Genomic DNA, 19,424 nt, shown 5'->3' on the forward strand with positions numbered 1-19,424 from the left:
GGCTATGACATTTACTTTTACAAGCTTTGAAACATGTTTCTGCAATAAAAGCCTCTAAAATTCTGTGGAAACACAGAAGTTGCTCCAGAGATCAAAAAAAATACATGTTGGTGTATTCAAACACATATACAGGAAAGCTTTGCTTTTTGTTTGGTTTTGCCAATCACTTTTAGTCAATGTATAATATTTTTATTTAAAAAAAAAAAAATAGCAAAACCTCATTGAAGCCCAGACAGAGAATACATTGTCCCCCCATCTTCCAGCTATTTCTCATGAATGTACAGACATTATGTTACATTGCTCTTTACCTGCTTATGCAACCACAGCTCTGGAGCACTTGCCTTTTCCTAACTAGGCTATGCCTGAAAACTGAGTATAATATTTGAGAAAATGCTTCTCCCAAGTACTTGCTGAGATCTGATATTTCATTTCTTACGTTCTGCAGGATGCTGAACTCAACTTTTCAAGCTGGCCGTACAATACTTGCCATTGATTTTATGGTGTTTACACTTAGACTTATACATATTTTTGCAATTCACAAACAACTTGGACCAAAGATCATCATTGTGGAAAGGATGGTGAGTGCTCAGTCTCTCTCAGGCAAATACTCGTGCTTTCTTAAAAACTGAGGAGAGTATAAAATCTTCTCTTTACAAAAGAAATCAGTTTATAGTCTATCTTTATTGTTATATTTTTAAGGCTTGTAATTTTAAATACATTCCCTTCTTTATCATGAGCATTAGATGAAATAAGTTTGAAATAGATCCTTCCAAAGAGCTCTGTAGTATAATGTTAGTCACAATTTACTAATCCTTCTACCTTACCTGATCATTTATCCTCAGATCTGGCAAATGAAGCGTAGAGTGTCTTTGACTTACTGCTGTTCCTCCTGCTTTATAAGCTGTGTGCATTCAGAGCAAAAACCTCAGACAGATGACAGGCCATTTACAGAAGGGCACAGCATTTACTGAATGACTCTGCCCCGCTTGGGGAAATAGATTGTTATTCACAAGTAGTGTGAAAATAAAAATCTGGAAAAAAGGATAATTGCAAGTTCCCCACAGGAGTTATTCTTGTACTTTGTAACTCCAAGTTACAATGAAAACATATTACTACTTTGTGAGCATATGTTGAAAAATGTTGATAAAAGATTTATATTTATTACCACTCTCCGTCAGGAAATGCGACATTAGGAATACAGTTACTGTGCTTGGGTATGTTGAAGTAGCTTTTTATTTGGGCATGTTAATCCTCTAGGCCAATTAGCTTGTGGTAACTGATTAAGAGGAGTTCGTCTAATTGTAAGTGCTATTATAGAATCTACAAATATTTGATTTGTGACTCATAACAGAGCTCAGTAAAAGCCCTACAGTCTAAACAAGCCTATACATTGAATAAACATAACTACCAACTGCTTGGATTTGTCTACAAATGCAATAACTGGAACTCTAACATGACATTTGCTTGGAGTAGCAAAAAGGTAAATGGCAAGTAAATATTTGTTCTTGAACATTATCTAGCTTACAGCATTAGTAGACTTTTACTGTAAGAGCACAAGTCAGATCTCCAGTTCCTAATCCTTCCTTACTACATACCAAACTAAACCAGGGCCCGGAACAGGTATGGTGATGTGTCTACTGTGCTGGCAGCTGAAGTCATATGAGATAACAGGGAGATTAAGAAGATGCAAATGGGAACATGAACAGCAGCCTAGACAAAACCATAAAATGGAACCTTTCCTTTTCCCCTCATCCAAGCCAACCCAATGCCTTACCTTTACTAGTTCAATGTTGAACCTTACAACAAATGAAAGAACAGTGAAAGTTACTTCAGTCAATGATACCTTCTTGTAAAGTGCATCAAATGGGCTCAAGCAAGATCATTTCCCTTACTTAAACAGAGAAGCAATCCAAGATTCTCTTATTGTCTTTCTCCTTTTCAGTTGTGCTGCAGAAGTGCTGAAACAAGTCTGGTAGCTGCTAAAATGGGAGTTCAATGCCAGAACAATGCCTGTTCACAGACAGACTGCAGACTGGAAAAAAATATTTCCAGACTTGCAACCGCTCTCTCTTAACTACATCACAGTTACAGTCCTGCAGCATTGCTAAATTTTAAATCATCCAGAAAATAAAACAGATTGGTGAAAGTCAGGGAGACATAAGCTGTATCTTGCCTAGCTTAGATACCTTCTTTCTTAAGAGAACTCCAAGTAACCCCCTGGAGGTCTGAAATGTCTATGCTTTTGGGTAACTGCAGAATCCAGTAATCTAACTGAAATGTATCTACAGTCCCTAATGAACTCTGTCAGATCAGATGGGAAGAGGATGAAGTGTTCCTCTTCCACTAGGGAAAAATTATTGCACTTGAAATACTTATTAGACCTTCTTTTTTTTTTTTTTTTTTAAGTAAGTGTTTTAGGATTCAATTACTTCTGCTTCTGTAGAGAAACACAATGTTTAAAAGCAGGAAGTTCTGAAAACAGTCCCTCAGATGCATTACTTAGCTTGAAAACCCAAGACAGAAGCTACCTGATCCTGCAGTGTCTGCTGTATCAGTGTTCAGTAATTCATCAGTGAGCACCGGCTGTTGCCAGGATTCACTGCTGCAGCAGAACTCTTGTAATTCACAGTAAAGCAGTCGATGGTAGCGAGATCTCACAAAAAATCTGCATTTTAAATTTATAATGAGATTCACTTAAAAGGTAAAATGTGTTTAATTTTTAAATGTTAGATGATTGAAAAGCACGGTTTTAATTTAAAACATGTCTTTATCTACAAGCTGTCAAAGAAAAACAGCAAACTAAGAGTATAGTGTTAAAACATGTCTTTACCAAAACGAGCTGTCAAAGTAAAATGCTGATTACAGGCCAAGAGCAATACGATAACAGCAAGGTCAAGAGAGGAATTCTGGGCATGGAACAGTGTCCTATTCCACCTCCTTTAGCCTAAATGAGCCTGTAAAGAAACATAATTATTTAGGCCATTTTCATATAGAAAGACTACTGTTCTCTGATGATACTATTACAGTCACCTCTCCTCCTTTTCTTCCCTCTCCCTCTCTTTTTTTAGATGAAGGATGTTTTCTTCTTTCTGTTTTTCCTGAGCGTGTGGCTTATTGCCTACGGTGTGACAACTCAAGCTCTACTTCATCCCGATGACAGCCGAGTGGAATGGATATTCAGAAGGGTGCTTTATCGTCCCTACCTTCAGATATTTGGCCAGATTCCACTGGATGAAATAGACAGTGAGGAAATTTCTTTCCACCCTAACTTGGCCATTTTTGAATGCACACTTCCGATTAGAATCTGGAATTCCTTCCCAGTATTGTCTTTTTTTTTTTTTGTCCTACAGGCCAAAGCTTTCACATTGCTATGATATAAATAGTGTATTTGCAAAGAGATAATGTGCAGCATGAAATTACATTAGAGCATAAGGGCTGGCCGTATTTAGACAAGCTGTCTGAAATATTCACACAAGGATTTGCAGTTTTAAAGGCTGGCATACCTTCTTTCACTTCAATCCATTTCTGTCCAGTTGAACCTAGACCCAGATAACCCTGTGTAAACTGAAATAATAGCACCTCCATACATTTTGGCAGTAGTTTAATGTGACAGTGTTAAAGCAGTACAACTCTGCCCATAAGCAAACACTTATGTTTTAGAATAAATATTCCTCTAGAGAATTTGTATTTACTCTGGAGGTAAAGCTACCCAAATCAAATAAAGCTAGTAATCGCATATGTGCAAAATTTCAAACAAAACAACATAAAAATAATCACAACACATGGAAATACTTGGACATAAAGTTTCAGATGGCAGCATTTCTGATAGGTAAGAAGGTAAAATACAGGTAATGTCCCAGAGAAGTCTGAAGTAATGCCACAGCATTAGCCAGAATCTCAGTGCTAAATGTCAGTGGCAATGTTGAAGTAGGATCCAAGCTTGAGGAAATATGGATGGAACCAAAAAAATCCTATAGACCGATGCAAACCAGTAAACATTCTTTCAAGTTCACTCTGCTTAATAAGAAAAAGCATAGGCCTTAGAAAAGCCAAAAAAGTCTGAATGAGACAAGAGAGTAGGGGTGTGATTTATCTCAGTTAACCTTAAATGTCCATGATGTAAGCATGCACAGCACAACCAGACACTCTTATTTCTATTAAAGTAATTGGAGAGAAGAAAGTATTTCTGGATTAGGATTAATCTCATTTGGAAACAGGTCAGATGTAGCATCCCCTAGAAATATGTTTCTCTCTATCGAGACTCCAAAGGATAAATATCTGGTTAAAATATATAGAAAAAAAGAATTAATTACACAGGTAACTTCCAGAAGGGAGTCATTTGTCCTGGGGCCCTCTGGGGCTTATTCTGTTTAACATCTTTATGAAACATATGGAAAAGGAGATGGGTAATGAGGACGACAAAATTTGCTGACGAAACCACATTACTGGGTAGTAAAGACTAAAGCTGACACCAAAGAGTTGCAAAGGACCCTCATGAGTGCTAAATCATCAAATAAAATTCAGTGAAGATAAATACAAGGTAATGCACTTGGTGAAAGCAGTCCCAGCTGTGGTGAGCTTTGATTTAACTGCATGTTAAGGAATATGATTGTGGGGTTATCCATGACAGTGTGGAAAAGACTACAAGCGTGAGGACTGCAAAGACACAATTATGTGGGGAAACACAACTGCTAAATACTCAAGGGCAGATTGACTTTGGGAACTCAAAACTAACCTATAAAGGATACAGCTTTTGCAATACAATCCCCCTTTGCTGAATGTTACTAAAAAGCCTGTTGTGAGGGCCACTGGAGGTGTGCATTGTACTAAAGTTGCAAACTTCTCGCACATTACAGCAACATCTCTTCATGTACACGGCATGTTACGCTTTCACAAAATTAGAGACATTGGATGTTAATTCACATAAGTGATCTTTCAACTGCAAGAGGAACCTCAGGAGCTCAAGCAGTCAAAGAACTGTCCTTACAGGTTTGAGACCTGTATTTACGGTCCTGCTGGACCACATAAAAATACTACCACAATATTGGGTTCAAGCTTTTCATGTTTGTAAAATATTCCGAACAATATTATGCTGCTGTTTGTATGCAGCCAAGATTAAATCTCATTTTTGTAATTAACATCATGATTGTCCTTGATTTGTATCTTAACATGAAAGGTACTAAATACACACATCCATCCATGTCACTAGTTCTTAAAAAAAGACATGTTTAGAGATACTAATTCAATTTTTATTTGCATTGTAATAGCTATGAAATGCAGCACTTCAGACCTCAGGAATAATTTGTAATTCTTGCCATTCTTTGTTGAAAGCCAGAGATTCTGCTCACCAGAATGCAAAGCTTTTGTCTCCACTCCAAGAAATGCACATGGCAGTAAGATTTGTCAAAATTATTATTTCTCTGTCTTTGCAGCATCACGAATGTATCCCAGGAACTGCACGTTTAATCCACTGCAGATTCTGCAGGAGAACTCGCCGTCGTGTCCCAACAGCTATGCCAACTGGCTTGTCATACTTCTGTTGGTCATCTTCCTACTGGTCACAAATGTTCTCCTCATGAATCTACTGATCGCTATGTTCAGGTAAGAGCGATTTCTGTAGGAATCAAGACGGAGGCTGCAAAGGTGAAACTGAATGCCCACATTTACTACATTGCTGTTGGCTGTTCATTTTGGAATACACTAGTAATTTTCCTAATTAATATTATTTGGGGAGAGATGATAGATAGATAGATAGATAGATAGATAGATAGATAGATAGATAGATAGATAAGCTTCTGTGATTATATAGTTCCTAAGTTCTCCTCATCCTTAGTCTAGCCACATTAAAGACAAGAAGCCTCTTTTACTGCTAAAATTCAATTAAATATGCATAGGAGAATCCGGATCCCTGGCTGTGCTGCAGCACAAGTCTGCAGGTGCAAAGCAGCTGTAAACTTGGCAGACTTAACACTGGATACTCTGCAGATAGGAGAAATGCTTGATGTCACCACAGCTAATAATGATTCATTTGGTTGGAGAACTGACATGGCATGTTTGCTGATCTTGCCTGAGTGAAATGGCATTACTTTTCTTTAAAAAAAAACCCTAATGTATTTTTTAACATTTGCAGAGTGCAACTGCAATCATTTTAATATCTAAGAATTTGAATAAACTTTAGATTAAATTAACACTACTTGCTGAACTTGCTGTTCCTTTTTTAAAGTAAATGTGGGACTAAAATTTGTAATAATAAACTTTAGCTTGTTGAGGTAAAAACAGTTATATACTTTTTTCCCCCCCAATTACAGTTACACTTTTCAAGTTGTTCAGGGCAATGCAGACATTTTCTGGAAAATTCAGCGCTACAACCTGATTGTTGAATATCATGGCCGGCCTGCCTTAGCACCACCATTTATCATTATTAACCACATAACTCTGGTTGTCAGAAGAATCTTCAACAAAATGGAACATAAAAAAGAACATCTGGGTGAGTTAACAAGCATCTAGCAACTGGAGACCCTGACACTCCCCTAGAACATGCTGCATACGCAAAGCAGAAGAGCAATTAAGATTTCCTTAAGCCAAGAGGTACAATTTATGTTTGACAAAGAGTGCCAGGAGCGTACAAATGAAAAATGAAGGCTTATAATGTATCCTGTACTATAAAGTGTTTCCCACAATGCATTTCTTTATGCACCATAGTTACTACAACCAAGGTGTCACTATAAAACTGGTTAAAGGGGTTTGATTCCTGACCACACAACAACAGATAGGTTTAATGAATAATGACTAGTTATTTCATTTTCTCCTGAATATTAGTAATTATTAAGTACAGACAACTCTAAAAACATATGTCAAGTCTAAAAATCTACTAGGATCAGCGGAATTCCCTAGTACAGAGACGTGGAAAGAGAGCGAGCACACTTAGAGAAATGGTGGTCCCTTAAAAGTTACTGGTAAAAAGGCAGATGAAGTTCAGCTAATTACAGAAGGCATTTGAGGGCTTTCTATAGTGATGTCAAACTTGGCCCATCTAGTTTAATAGTGTCTGATAATAAACCTATTTACTCCTCATGCACAGGCCAATAATGGGCTATCAAAGCATAATGGACCTGGCTATTAAAGCATACTGCCCAAGATTCTTAAATTTTATTTATTTTTAATTTTTTTTCCCCATAGAAAACAAGTACCTGCCTGCTCAGGGTATAGATTCAGCAGTGTTTGGAGCATGCAGCCAAGTGTGCCCTTTTACCAGTTTTCAGGAAGATACAAAACTAGCATGTTACATTCAAACTATGTCTGTGAAATTGAGGTCTGTTGTTGGCTGTGACACTTGACAACAACAAGCTTTATATTTCAAGGTGAAGGATTTTTTTCAGTTTTTCCTCCTATTGATGATTGTCCTAATAAAGAAGATTAGATGATAAACCGCATCTGAACTTAAGCTCTGCTCGTTAAACAATTTGGGGCTAAAATATATCGTAAGTCCAGACAGGTTGTAAATGAGTTTAAATGGAACAACAGATACTGGTCCGTGCTGTTCTTTAGAAAACTCATATCCAACTGCCAAAAAGATCTATTGCCTTCCATCACAAGAAAAAAAGGAGAAAATACTTATTTTATATTGCATTTTCATAACGTGACACTCCCGCAATGGCAAAGTGCCTGCAATGGCAAGACTCGATTTAGCTCTAGCATAGCAGCCTTTCACTATTAGTACAAGAGAAAAGGAAGTAAAGTAGTATTCTTAATTCTTTTTTTTTTCTTCTACAGAAAGAGATCTTCCGGTTGGGCTCGATCAAAAAATCATAACATGGGAGCTCATGCAAAAAGAAAAATATCTTGGAAACCTTGAACAAGAAAGGAAGGAAAGCAATGAAGAAAGGCTGAAAGCCACATCTAATAAGTATGTTATTCTGACCCACAATAGTTGTACATTCCAAGTCTTCAGCTTTGCATGAGATAAACATTCAGGTGCTTGTAGAGCTTATATGAAAAGTCCAACAAGGATGCAGTTAGACAGTATGCAGTCCATGAAAAATGTGAGAAGTCAACATCACTACAATATTAGAAGAGTTTTTGGCATTCTTGAAGTATGTACAATTACAGGGCTGTAAGCTCCAGCCAAATCTGCAGTCAAAGTCATTGACAATAATTTTCATAGAGAAATGGGGGAAGAATAGTTCCTTTGCTACAATGCAGTGCATGTCCTTCCATCCCTGTAGGAATAAAATGTAGACTTTTGAATGAAAGTTTAGGATATCTTGAATTACCTCCAGCCCACAGATACAGAAGAACAACTATTTACGGCTTTATGCTATGAAACTACAGTTTTCCACAAGAAATTAATGATAGTCTCTAAAATTGTATTTAATTAAGTCTCCATTTAAATACTTCCATATTTTCCCACTAGGAATACCACTTAAATTGGTTTAGAATTCTAAAGAAATAATTTAGAAAGTACTAAGTTATTATTCAGAGGTTTATTCCGAATGAATAAATGTTTACTTTGTGTCTTTAAATGATACAGAAAATAGTTATATGCAAGGAAAACAAACATCTAAGGCAAAACTGAAAGCTAAACAGCAAAGCCTTCTTTAAAGAAGCTTTTATCACCTGTTTCAGCTGTTGCCTCTTATGATATAACTGACTATTATCATTAGAAAGTTCCGTGGAAATGTTCTTGTGCCATTTTTCTTCTGTGCTGTCTTTCAAAATAAAACTCCCATCTGTCTAACTCACAGAATGGCTGGAGCCCAGAACAGCGTACCTGAGTATGTTCCTGGAAAATACTCTTCTACTTCTAATCTACATAAACTCTTAATTCATAATAATTTAAAATTATTGTGTTGGCACTAACTTCATTCTCATAAGCAGGTCACTGACAAACCGTAGGAATAAGAGCTCAGTTGCTGAGATCAAGCAATAGATACGTGTACAATTGCTTCCAAATAAAGGACACAATTATATTCTTTCTAGCTTTACACCTAAAAAGCTTTCAAGGTGGTACATTGTAGATGAAGTTACTGCTTGGAAGGGAAGAGTCAGGATTAGTCTGGCCTCACAGTATTTCTGGTATAGCAGAGCCAGAGACTGGAAGAGGTTTAGATGAACACCACTATACCCATGGCTTTTTATTTTTGCTCTTAGGTGGTAGCAGTGTGTATTTCAAAGCTTATGACATCCTCAGAAAGTGATTCTTTGAACATTGCATTGAACCAGACCCAAAATGCATTAGACCCATCCAGCAGCAGTTTTTTCACATAGATCTGAACAGAACTTAACTTGTTAGAAGAAACTTTGAAACAGCAGTTAGGACAAAGCAGAGAGGGATTGGAGAAGCCTACGCAGAATCAGATACTAAGAATAAGGATCTGATGGCAGAAGAGGTAAAGGATGCAGAAAGCATGCGGACAATACATCAAATTGGAGGCGCTATATGGAAGTTCTCTGCACAGCCACTTTGAACTGCATAGAAAAAGGGATTTAAATGTCAAACCAGTTTCCAAAAATGAAACCTCATCTAAGTTTTAAGTGGCTCATCTCCCAGGATCAGTCTACATTTGGTACAGATGGACATTAGTGGCTGGAGGGACAGAGCTGGACCTAAGGCTCCTTTCTGCTGTTCTTGATATCCACAGCAGCTGGGGCTGAGTGGCCCTTGCCAGGAGCCGAACAGCTGCTGATACCTGTGAGAGTTTATCCCAAGTCCCTGGGCAACAAGTGCATGAGAGTGTCCCAGAAATACTGTTCTGTTCGATAAATACTTGCAGGAACACCTCAAAGGACAAAACTTTTAGGGGGCTCTGGGATGTTTCAGCAGCACAGCACTGCAAGTGAGGGGTCATAGCTCTAGCAAGTGATGTGGGTTTTGTGTTTTAGGATTTCTTCTGAGGCCTTTCCTTTTATTTTTTTTTGCTCAGCATGTCTGCTTTGTTTCCACAGGGTGGATAATTTGTCCAAATATTTTAGTGGATTGAAGGAACAAGAAAAGCGATTTAAAGTTATGGAAGCACAGGTAAGTAGTATTTTTATATGCATTTATATCAGCTTGTTTCTCCCATGTTTCTCTCATTTAATGGTGGTTTGGCAGACCCTGTTTAGGGATTAAGGGAAGGATAAATGGATCTGCGGTATTATTTCACTTTCCTTATTGTTTTCTCTCTGATGATATACATATGTAAAGAAACATTTCTGACCTCCAGTAGAAAGAATACAGCATTTCCTGCTCATTTTGCTAGTCTACTTGACAAGTGTTTATTTCTTTCATTAAGGAAATGCTTCATTTCCCCCCCTCCAACCCTTTCCTTCACCCAACCTTTTCTTTCTTTAAAACTGACCACTTGGAATATATTATACCATATTCTGTCTGATGTGACCTAGACTAATCTTCTTGGACATCAGCTTTTCTAATTTTCTTAGATACCAGATACCAGCTTCTCAAAGGGAGTGTCTAACATACAAATGTGAAGCATAAATAATAGAAGGAAATTGCATCTTGAGCAAAACCTTGAAATATAAACAAACATTTTTTAAACAGTCTGAAAATGCTCAGCATTACCGTGTGCTACATAGCACAACAGTTACTGTTTTCTTTGTGCCTAGAACTCTCCAGTGTAATTTTGGCCTCACTGAAAGTTCCTTATCTAAATAGTGCCATTGCAGTTTCCCTCTCCTTTCTTATCCATTTTATGGCTTCCTGAAAAAAAGTCATGCTATTCAATGAACAATGTTGACACCAAATACAGATCCAACAGGAACACACAAGAAATGCTTTAACAAGTTTGTGCCAGCTTGAGATAATGCAATATTAGGTATTTAATACAAATTTTCCTCTTCCTTTAATACAAAACTTCCTGTAAGACAGTTCAACTATTTCTAAAAAAATTTTTAAAAAGTGATATTTCTGATGCTGCTTCAGTATGCTGCCTAGATTATCTTTCCTGCAAATTTAAGAATGGGTACAGCACTACAAAAATTAGCTGATGAAGAAATCACTACATATTTTGTAGATTTGCTACTGTACAGCTGTTATTTCCTCAATGGCAGAAGTTCTAACCCAAACCAACCTCTTGTGCAACCAACCACTTTCAAACTATTCATGTAAGTATTGGAAACAATAATGGAAATGCTAATTCATACGGGTGAACAATTTAGTCAAAAAATGCAAGGACAAAAAAAGATTGGAAAAGAACCACATAGGGAGGTGAAGGAGGTGCAGAGGAATATACCTAGCGATAATGGGAATATAAACAAGGAACAGAATATTCATACTTCAGAATGAAAAAAATACCTTTTGCGAAGTATATTTAAAAGGTTTATGGAAAGAACTATCACTTAGTGTGGGTTAGAATGATCTCACCCAACCTTTTAAGCATGTAAGCAGCATTTCTTAAAATGATTGTGTCTTGGTGATTTCTTGAGTCAATGAGATAGAACTACCGAAGTATTACCAAAACATTTATTATGGATAACAAGTCATTTAAAAAAAAAAATTTGAGTGAGCCTCCTACTTTGTTTTAATCAACACAGCTCATTTGCCTACAGAGCTGGAACTATTTCTGTCAGTTAAAAATCTTGTCCTGCGTCCCAGGGCTCCACCGTTTGGTGTTCAAAACATCAGAGACAGAAACAGATTATTTGTCAGCCACCACAGGATATCCAACACAATAAAGATTTTGGATCTTCTTCTTAATGATCTATTTCAATATCTACCTATTACTATCTATTGCACAAAAATTTCTCCAAAACCTGTAAACTGAACACATATATCCTATATGGGACAAAGAAGTAGCTGGAAACTCAGCAAACTTGTGATATGACAGGACCTCAGATCACTCAGACTCAAACGAACCTTAAAGTTGAAGTAATTCTGTTAGAAGCTTTTAAAACACGTGTAAATTGCTCCATTATCAACATTCCAGTAAGAAAAAACATCCTGTAGCGTGTTCCCCAGACACTTTAACACTGTAACTGCATAAAAATCAGAAACTTAAATAGTTGGAAAAATAAGGAAGATGTTTCTGTAATTTACTGAGCAAATGCAAAATAGTAGAATCTACAGTACCTTTTTACCGTGGATTATTTTCAATTTTTTAAAGTTTCTTAGGTAATTACTATTATGTGCCCATTGTCTTAAGGGTTTTAAACAAGCACATGGCTTTTACAATCCTATTAGGTGTGATGAATGCAAACACAGACGCGCCTTTGCCAGGAAGAAAAGACGAAGAGTGTGTAGATCAGTCCAAGAGTGACATCACATTCATTGATAATTAAATTACACTCTCATTTCTTCAGATTGAACCTTTTGTCCTACTAAACTACTATAGAAATAAAATCCTAATCTCACAAAAGCCTCAAAGCCTGTATACCAAGCACTGTCAATGCCTGACACTACTGAGATTTCTTGGTCTTCCTTCTTCAATTTCTTGGGCTTTCTTCCCTCCTGCTCTTATATTGCTTGGTCCTTTGTCCAAAACGCCATTCCACAAATCACACTAAAAACTTTCTTCTCCAGGGTAACTCTACCACCTTTAGAAATTACAACCTGCCTTATGTTCTCCAAATACCACACCCTCAGTCCAACGTCACATTGCTCATTTCCACATTTCTCTGTTCAAGGGAGTCTCCCTTTAGAAGGGTGATCATTTATGCACTTAAAAACAAGCCGCTTCCTTGCCCAAGAAAGCAAGCTCATATTTCTGAGTCGCTTGGAAAGGAAATCAAGAAATAGTTTCCACAGGAAAGGGCCTGGAATACTGAACTATTACAATCCATGCAGTTCCTGGAGTTCTTACAACCCTCAAATGATTGCACTTACCATCTTCTGCTCAGGCTGCCTTCGGTGAAGTGTTGTTCCTTTGCTGGTATTCCTTCTTGAGGGCTCCTCACTCAGCCCCAGAAACTGGAATCTCATGGCATGGTCCTCAAGCGTGCAGTGCCTTGCAGCGGCTTTCCAAACACAACAGAGGTGACCCTCCTGCAGTCACACCGACCCCCACACAACTGCTGCCAGCTTGCTGCTGTTAAAGGAAACTTTGTGTGTCACGCCACATCGAACACTGCATCTACACCTTAGTGGTTTTCTGATTGCATTTTACTTTTCTCTCTCAAAGGTCATGGAAAAAAAAAAAAAAAACTTAGAGATTTTTAAGCAAGAATCCGTAGCAAGAATTATTCTACAAAGAATTCAAACCGTCATTTTTTGATTACTTCAACTGCCACATACATTTTTAGCATACAAAAGTTAGATGTTTTAATAAAATTTTGTATGAAAAGATGCACCAATAAAATGAATATTACTATCATGCTTTAAAAGTAAATTTATTTGGAATAATATAAACAGCATCAGAAGGGAGAAGTGTTTGGTTGTGGTCTTTCTTACACTGATAAGCTTCAAATGAACTTAATTTCCTCATGCATGTAACACCACTTCTATGCAATGTAAATGTTGGTTGTGCAAACACTTTCTCTGTTACTAGAGGCAGAAAATAAGAAATCTCAGATATGATAAAAATACTTTTCTGAGTCTTTTATTAATAATCTTGTTATGATATCCTCATTAAATAGTCATTTGTCCAGTTTATTCAGCTGTGCCCCAGACCTCAGTGACCCCATTAACAGTGATGGGATTTTGGTACTGTCCTAGCTGTTCTTCACCCTAGACAAGCAGCAGTTACAATCCAGTAACTTTCTACATTCTTTGTTAGGAAACAATGCATATCATACAACCACCGTGTCCCGCTCTTGGCAGCAGCTTCCATTCTGAAATGGCACATTAATTATCCACTGGAAACCAAAATCTAGCTATTCAGAACTGTTATGTCCTACTCACATGCACTGGATCAACTGATTTATTTAGCAATGACCCATTAATTAATGTGCATTGAACGGTATACTCACAAGAAAATACATTCAGCTTTTAAAATTTAAAAGGTGAATTTCAAAAGATGGAGCAATAGTATTCATTTTACATTGTTTTCTGCTTCTGCTGCCAAATGATTCATCTGTTCAAATACAAAGACCCAAATGATTTGCTCCTACCAGTCAATTATTGATAAGGTGCTGACACCTTCAGAGAAGAAGTAACCTCAAATATCTGTCAGGGTTTGAGCAAGCAGAGTCTAGCAGGAAGGAGTGCAAATTTTAAAGAAGTATTATTTTACTACACAGTTATAAATACTAACATTGGGCTTGGTTTATTTAGAAAACTGGCAAAAAAAAAGTCAGTCCAAACTGACCTGAACTAATTTGAGTTTCAAATCATAAAACCTTTCTTTTAACCTTATTTGTAAAATTTATTAACATTCTGTGTGAAGAACTACTATATTTGACATACATTACAATGTGATTCATCCCATGAGGTGATTCTCTATATATTCTAAAATGACTGTAAATGTTAAAAATGTGCATTTTAGAATCTAAAATATGACTTGAGGAACAAGTTACCAGAGGGTAAGCTTAGAGTAACATTCTAGAAGATTTTCGAGACAATTCTCAAATCAAATAAACTGAGTATTTGTTAAAACTCTTATCACTGCATTAATCAGCAGGGTTCAAAGAGATGAAGAAACCAAGCTACAACTGAAAGTTTATTGAATCCCAAAGAACAAAAAAAATACCCAAGTTCTGGTGTAAATCCTCTCATTCCCACCAAATCCACACACAGAACCAATGTGGAAGCAGTGCCACCTGGAAAGGACATATAAATATGCATGCCCACAATCATCACATCACAGCCTACCAGTACAAGGAAAAGCTGCTGCCCAACTTGACAACTGAAGCTGTTGCAAATTCTGATCTACACTGAACATGGTGGGACTCTGCTGATGCCATCCTGAACGTGTCTTCACCAGGATGTATCCAGAGTGGTACCTCTCTGCAGGAAACATTGGGTTTTTTTTATTTTTGTCATGTAACACAAAATAAGGTAAATATTAAGCCCACCTTAAAAAAAATATTACTTTTGCTAGCTCCCACCTGGGCCCTCTAAACTCATGATTGGTCATCATTGTGCTTTCACTCTCAATGGCAATGAGAGAAGGATATGTATATATATTTTTTAAAAACTCTTCCTCCCTGGGACAGAGCCAGGAGAAATCACATCTCGTGGAAGACTAGGCTTGATTTTCATTGTTTAAAAATCTCTGCATAATGAGCTCATCATCCTTGTTCCAAGAATCTATAGGAATTGGGAACAGCTCTAAATTTGGGCGTTAGTAGGAAGCCTTGCAGTCTTTTAGCTAATACATCTTTTTTTTTGGCGCTCAGGGCTACGTCAGCTCCAGAGGAAGCTCCTGGGAGCTGCTCGAGCAAAGAAAGCGCACTTTATTCTCCCCTGCCAGAGTGCAACTATCCTGTGCCCACAGACTTCTCACAAACAAAGAGTCTGGAGTGTATTTTAGGTAGCTTAATTTCTAACAACATAAAATGTTCTTGATGGCTACAAAACAAACCATTAGACAAAAAGGTACCACATGGTTTCCAGACCAGAAAAAAAAAAAGTCAGAGAAAAAAACCAAACATATCCAAAGACAGTACAAGTCCTTGGATTGTCTCCAATGTGCTCCAACCTTTAGGATTCTTCCTCCTCCCCTTCATCATCTACTTTAGGTCGGAAATTTTTCCTATTTTTCTTCTTACTGCAATGGAATCCAACTGTTTCCACCCGTGGCTCTTCACCTGCACCACTAAACCTTGCACTAAGCTTATCGTCTGTATTCAGGTCCCCTGCTGTCATGCACTCGTCCTCTTCTGTTGCCTTTCCACTTGCACTATTTAGGTGCCCCAGTTCTATCTTATCCTCTTCCCTCAAGTCATCAGTCTTCTTAAGAGATTTTCCTTTCAGATCTGCTGTCACATGTTTCTTGTCATCCTCCAATGCTGATGTTTTCTTTTCCAGTCCATCAACAGCCCTTTTTGTAGGTTTGGTGAAGACAATCCTCCCAGCTCCACAGCTGGAAGGGTCCTGGTTGAAGTATGGGGTGTAGATATCTTGGGCAGCTGAGCTTTGTTTCTCCCCTCTTTTCTTCAAACCCTCTAGAAATTCCATGGCCACTGCTCTGTTAGTCTTGTCGCTAGATTCTGATACTCCATCCAAGCTGTATTTGGTCCAGCGCTCTGGGTGTGCAACATAGTCAGGCACTGCAGGAGTAGTTTTGGGAGCCTGCACTGGCTTGGCCTGCTTGCCCAGGCTTTCTGGAACCGTGTTACTTGACCCTGTGGCTGGAGGCAATGGACGTTTAAACCTTCCATCAACTACATTATCTTCAGGCATTGAGGGCACAGATAACTTGGCCGCCTCTTCCAGGCAATCAAAAATGCTCTGGCTACGGAGGGAGAACGTAGAACTCATACCCCTCAGATGGAATGGCTGGACAGGAGATCTTTGACTGCTGTTTGAGGAGTCAGGGATCGCCCTTGATCTGTGATCCCCATCATCTACAGATGGCTCCTCTGGAGATATTGTATCAACTTCTGCTTCATCTGCTAAGCCCAAATCATCAGAATCGCTGAGTGACACTGTGTCTGAAGGCAGAACTCCTTCATAGTCTGTGGCACCACCAGGCACTATTCCCAGAAAGGGTTCACCTGCATCCTGATCTCCCATCTTCGTGCTGTTACTCCACTGAGGTCGCTCACATAGGCCCAGGAACAGCTGCAAGTATGGTTTTCCAAATGTCCAGCAAGTTTACTGCCTAGAATACAATGGAGCATAAAAATTCAACTGTGAATGGAGAACCAAGTGGTTCCGTAATTCTGTGTCACGCAATGTAATTATTACTGCAATATCACAAGCAGCTGTACTTCAGGGATTACTAGGCAATTTGAAATGAAAACATTATCCAAGGAATCAATGCACATTAAAAATAAAGACTTGCACAAGACTCAATACAAGAATATGAAGTAATTAAAAATCAAGTTGCACACCAAATGTCTTTAAAGGTTACAGCAGGTCCAGTAACTAAAAGATAAACATAAAGTTTTTGAGCTAATCTGAATGTCCCATAACTGTCTTACACATCTTCCAAGAGACAGCAATGATCTCTCCAAATTACACCCTGCATTTATCATACTGTATAAACCCACAAAAACACATCCAAACCTCTCACACTTTCTTCTGGCTATTACGATCCTTTATTGCATTAGCCACTGTAGCTCCTGTCGCTATAATAATCACGTTCTGCCTATTATAAAGGACACTGTCACTGATTGAGGTCACTGTCAGAAAAGCTGCAAAAATATCAGGGTTACAGCTGCAGGATTGCTTTCAAGTGACAAAGCACAAGCTCCGCTCCTTCCTTGGGTTTGAGCTGTCACATCAGTACTAGATTCCTGGAATCACAAAATGAGCCAGCTCAAGAAATCAGTCCCACTGGATTAAGAAAACTAATTGCACTTGCCATGTGTCTGCATGGAAACAAGGGAAGGCTGCAACCAAGGGTCTGCTAGAGCTGGCCCTTCACTCAATAAAAAGACTGTGATTTGAATCCTGACTTGCACTAGTGGCTGGAACATCTGATTCAGTCTGCCACCTGCTTGAAGGGAACCTTGCAGAACACAGGCAGCTGATGATCACACTGGCGCTCGCTGGGCCATCAGAAACAGAACTGGCAAACACGCACCTCAGTTCGGCTTGCAAAAATGTGAATTACAGAAACAGTTCTAATATATTATTAGAATAAGCTCAACTAACCTAATTATAGGTTCTTCTGAAATGATGCAGTGAACAGACATAGAGTCTGTTAGTCACTCACTTTCTCTTGAGACTGAGTCAGCTTCCCTCCTGAGGGTCAATTAAAGCCACCAAAGATCTCAGCACTTCCAGCCTAGAAAACAAACGTTTCCATCAAGACACTGGAAATGTAGTTTTAAAAATAATTCCTTCCCCCTGAATCATCCAAAGCTGTTTCTAAATCAGACACAAACTCTTGCTAGTATAAAAGCCTGCAGATATTCCTGGATTTTTGCCAAAAGAACAACACACAGCCTAATAATATTTACTCAGTCTCCACACTGACATTTCCAACCTTATTCTGTAGAACAGGAGAGAGGTTTTAAAAAAATAGACCTGTAATTTGCATGTGCAGCAAACCATTACTAAATGAACAGTACTAACTGCAGCTAAGAAAATATAAAATAAGTTATGCATTGCAACTATGAAATGCTGTGAAAAAAGAGACCATGGATACCACAGAGGCCTGTTTTCAAAGAAAGGTCATATTCACTGCTAGGGCCAGAATTTCATGAGGCATTCAAACATACAGAAACTTCTGAAGTATTCAACAGATCGAGTGCTGTGTAAAGTCTGTCTTTGACAAAAGGGATCTGATGACTGCTTTTGAAAGCACTGCCCTCAGTGTAACCCCTAAATAGGATACAATCATCTGAAAATCATATATTCTTCTGCTTGGTTTCATAACACAAAAAAGTAATGACTATAACCTAGAAAAGACGCTGAGGCACGTAACTGACTACTAAAACAGCCGTTTTCAGATGGCAGCATAAGTGTTCACAGACTGTGAATTGGTGTACACCATATCTGAGGGCAGCTACACAAAAAGGAAGAATTTTGCTCCTAAGTAAATGTTTTAGCCTTAACAGCATTAGTAGCCAAGCATACTGATCCTTACAGCACACCAGAAAGACTCACAGGTTTGTTATGGTGACGTGATCCCAGCACACCTCAGACAGGATAGTGTCTCTATGGATGGGAAGGTTGCCATTGGACTCTTCCATCCCGGTCTTATCAAACAGGCTCTGTGTGTCCTCCTGCAGCCTGTGAGGAAAAGAGATTCCAGCCACTGCGCACCACGGCCAAGAGCAGGGTGTCCCCATCACAGGGACAGCACTGCAGCAGCCTGCCAGCAACCCCGGCCAACCAGAGCACAGTCCATCAGGACGGTGCCCACAGCGGCTGCTGGCCCGGAAAGAGGGCAGGTGCCCACAGCGGCTGCTGGCCCGGAAAGAGGGCAGCAGCCCCCGGAGCCTGGCTCACACCCCCAGGGAGCACCCCGCCCTGCGGTCTTGCCCACAGCCTCAGCCGTCCCGCCTGCCCGCCCGGGGCCCAGCTCCTTTCCCCGGGCCAAGATCATGTTGGATACAACCCCCCTGCACCCCCACAGGCATCTGCACCCCGGGGGCTGACACCCTCCTCCAGCCCCACACCCTTCTCTTCACGATCTGGGGTGCCCGGGGCGCCCCTTTCGCCGCCCCCCACTCCCGCTCGGGGCCGCGCACGGAGGCCACCGGCCCACCGCCACCTCCGGGCAAACAGCGCGAACGGCGGGGAAGGGGGAGGGAATCGCCCCGTACCCCGACACAACATGGGCCCAACGCCTCCTCACGGCAGCCGCCCGCCTTTCCCGCCTCTCCCCTCCGCCGGCAGCCGCGGCCACGGCGCCGCGCGGGGCGCGCTGGGACAT

At 39.3% G+C, this 19,424-nt stretch overlaps 2 protein-coding genes across 5 annotated transcripts in view; one reads left to right on the forward strand and one right to left on the reverse strand.

Annotated features, from left to right (window-relative positions):
• Nucleotides 1–13,218, forward strand: part of TRPM5 (transient receptor potential cation channel subfamily M member 5) — a 42,467-nt gene extending 29,249 nt beyond the window's left edge. For both annotated transcript variants that reach the window (XM_065839326.2, XM_071808982.1), the window contains exons 18-25: nt 446–578; nt 3,069–3,243; nt 5,433–5,601; nt 6,309–6,487; nt 7,774–7,906; nt 9,946–10,018; nt 11,013–11,103; nt 12,179–13,218. In XM_065839326.2, the coding sequence (XP_065695398.1) occupies nt 446–578; nt 3,069–3,243; nt 5,433–5,601; nt 6,309–6,487; nt 7,774–7,906; nt 9,946–10,018; nt 11,013–11,103; nt 12,179–12,276 (1,051 nt within the window). In that variant the 3' untranslated portion in view covers nt 12,277–13,218. The remainder of the gene's footprint in view (nt 1–445; nt 579–3,068; nt 3,244–5,432; nt 5,602–6,308; nt 6,488–7,773; nt 7,907–9,945; nt 10,019–11,012; nt 11,104–12,178) is intronic.
• Nucleotides 13,219–13,307: 89 nt separating this feature from the next.
• TSSC4 (tumor suppressing subtransferable candidate 4) lies at nt 13,308–19,401 on the reverse strand. Of its 3 annotated transcripts, none has more exons than XM_065839741.2 (4): nt 19,315–19,401; nt 18,653–18,778; nt 17,757–17,828; nt 13,308–16,697 (listed from the first exon to the last, which is right to left on the reverse strand). In XM_065839741.2, exon 4 carries the CDS (start codon nt 16,607–16,609, stop codon nt 15,575–15,577), a length of 1,035 nt encoding a protein of 344 aa, XP_065695813.1. In that variant the 5' UTR covers nt 16,610–16,697; nt 17,757–17,828; nt 18,653–18,778; nt 19,315–19,401; the 3' UTR covers nt 13,308–15,574. The 3 variants fall into 3 exon arrangements, with proteins under 3 accessions (XP_065695813.1, XP_065695812.1, XP_065695814.1); XM_065839740.2 differs by having other exon boundaries at nt 17,696–17,828; XM_065839742.2 differs by lacking the exon at nt 17,757–17,828.
• Between the last annotated feature and the right edge of the window lie 23 nt (nt 19,402–19,424).

Source organism: Patagioenas fasciata, chromosome 5, assembly GCF_037038585.1.
Source record: "Patagioenas fasciata isolate bPatFas1 chromosome 5, bPatFas1.hap1, whole genome shotgun sequence".
Taxonomy (NCBI): Eukaryota; Metazoa; Chordata; class Aves; order Columbiformes; family Columbidae; genus Patagioenas; species Patagioenas fasciata.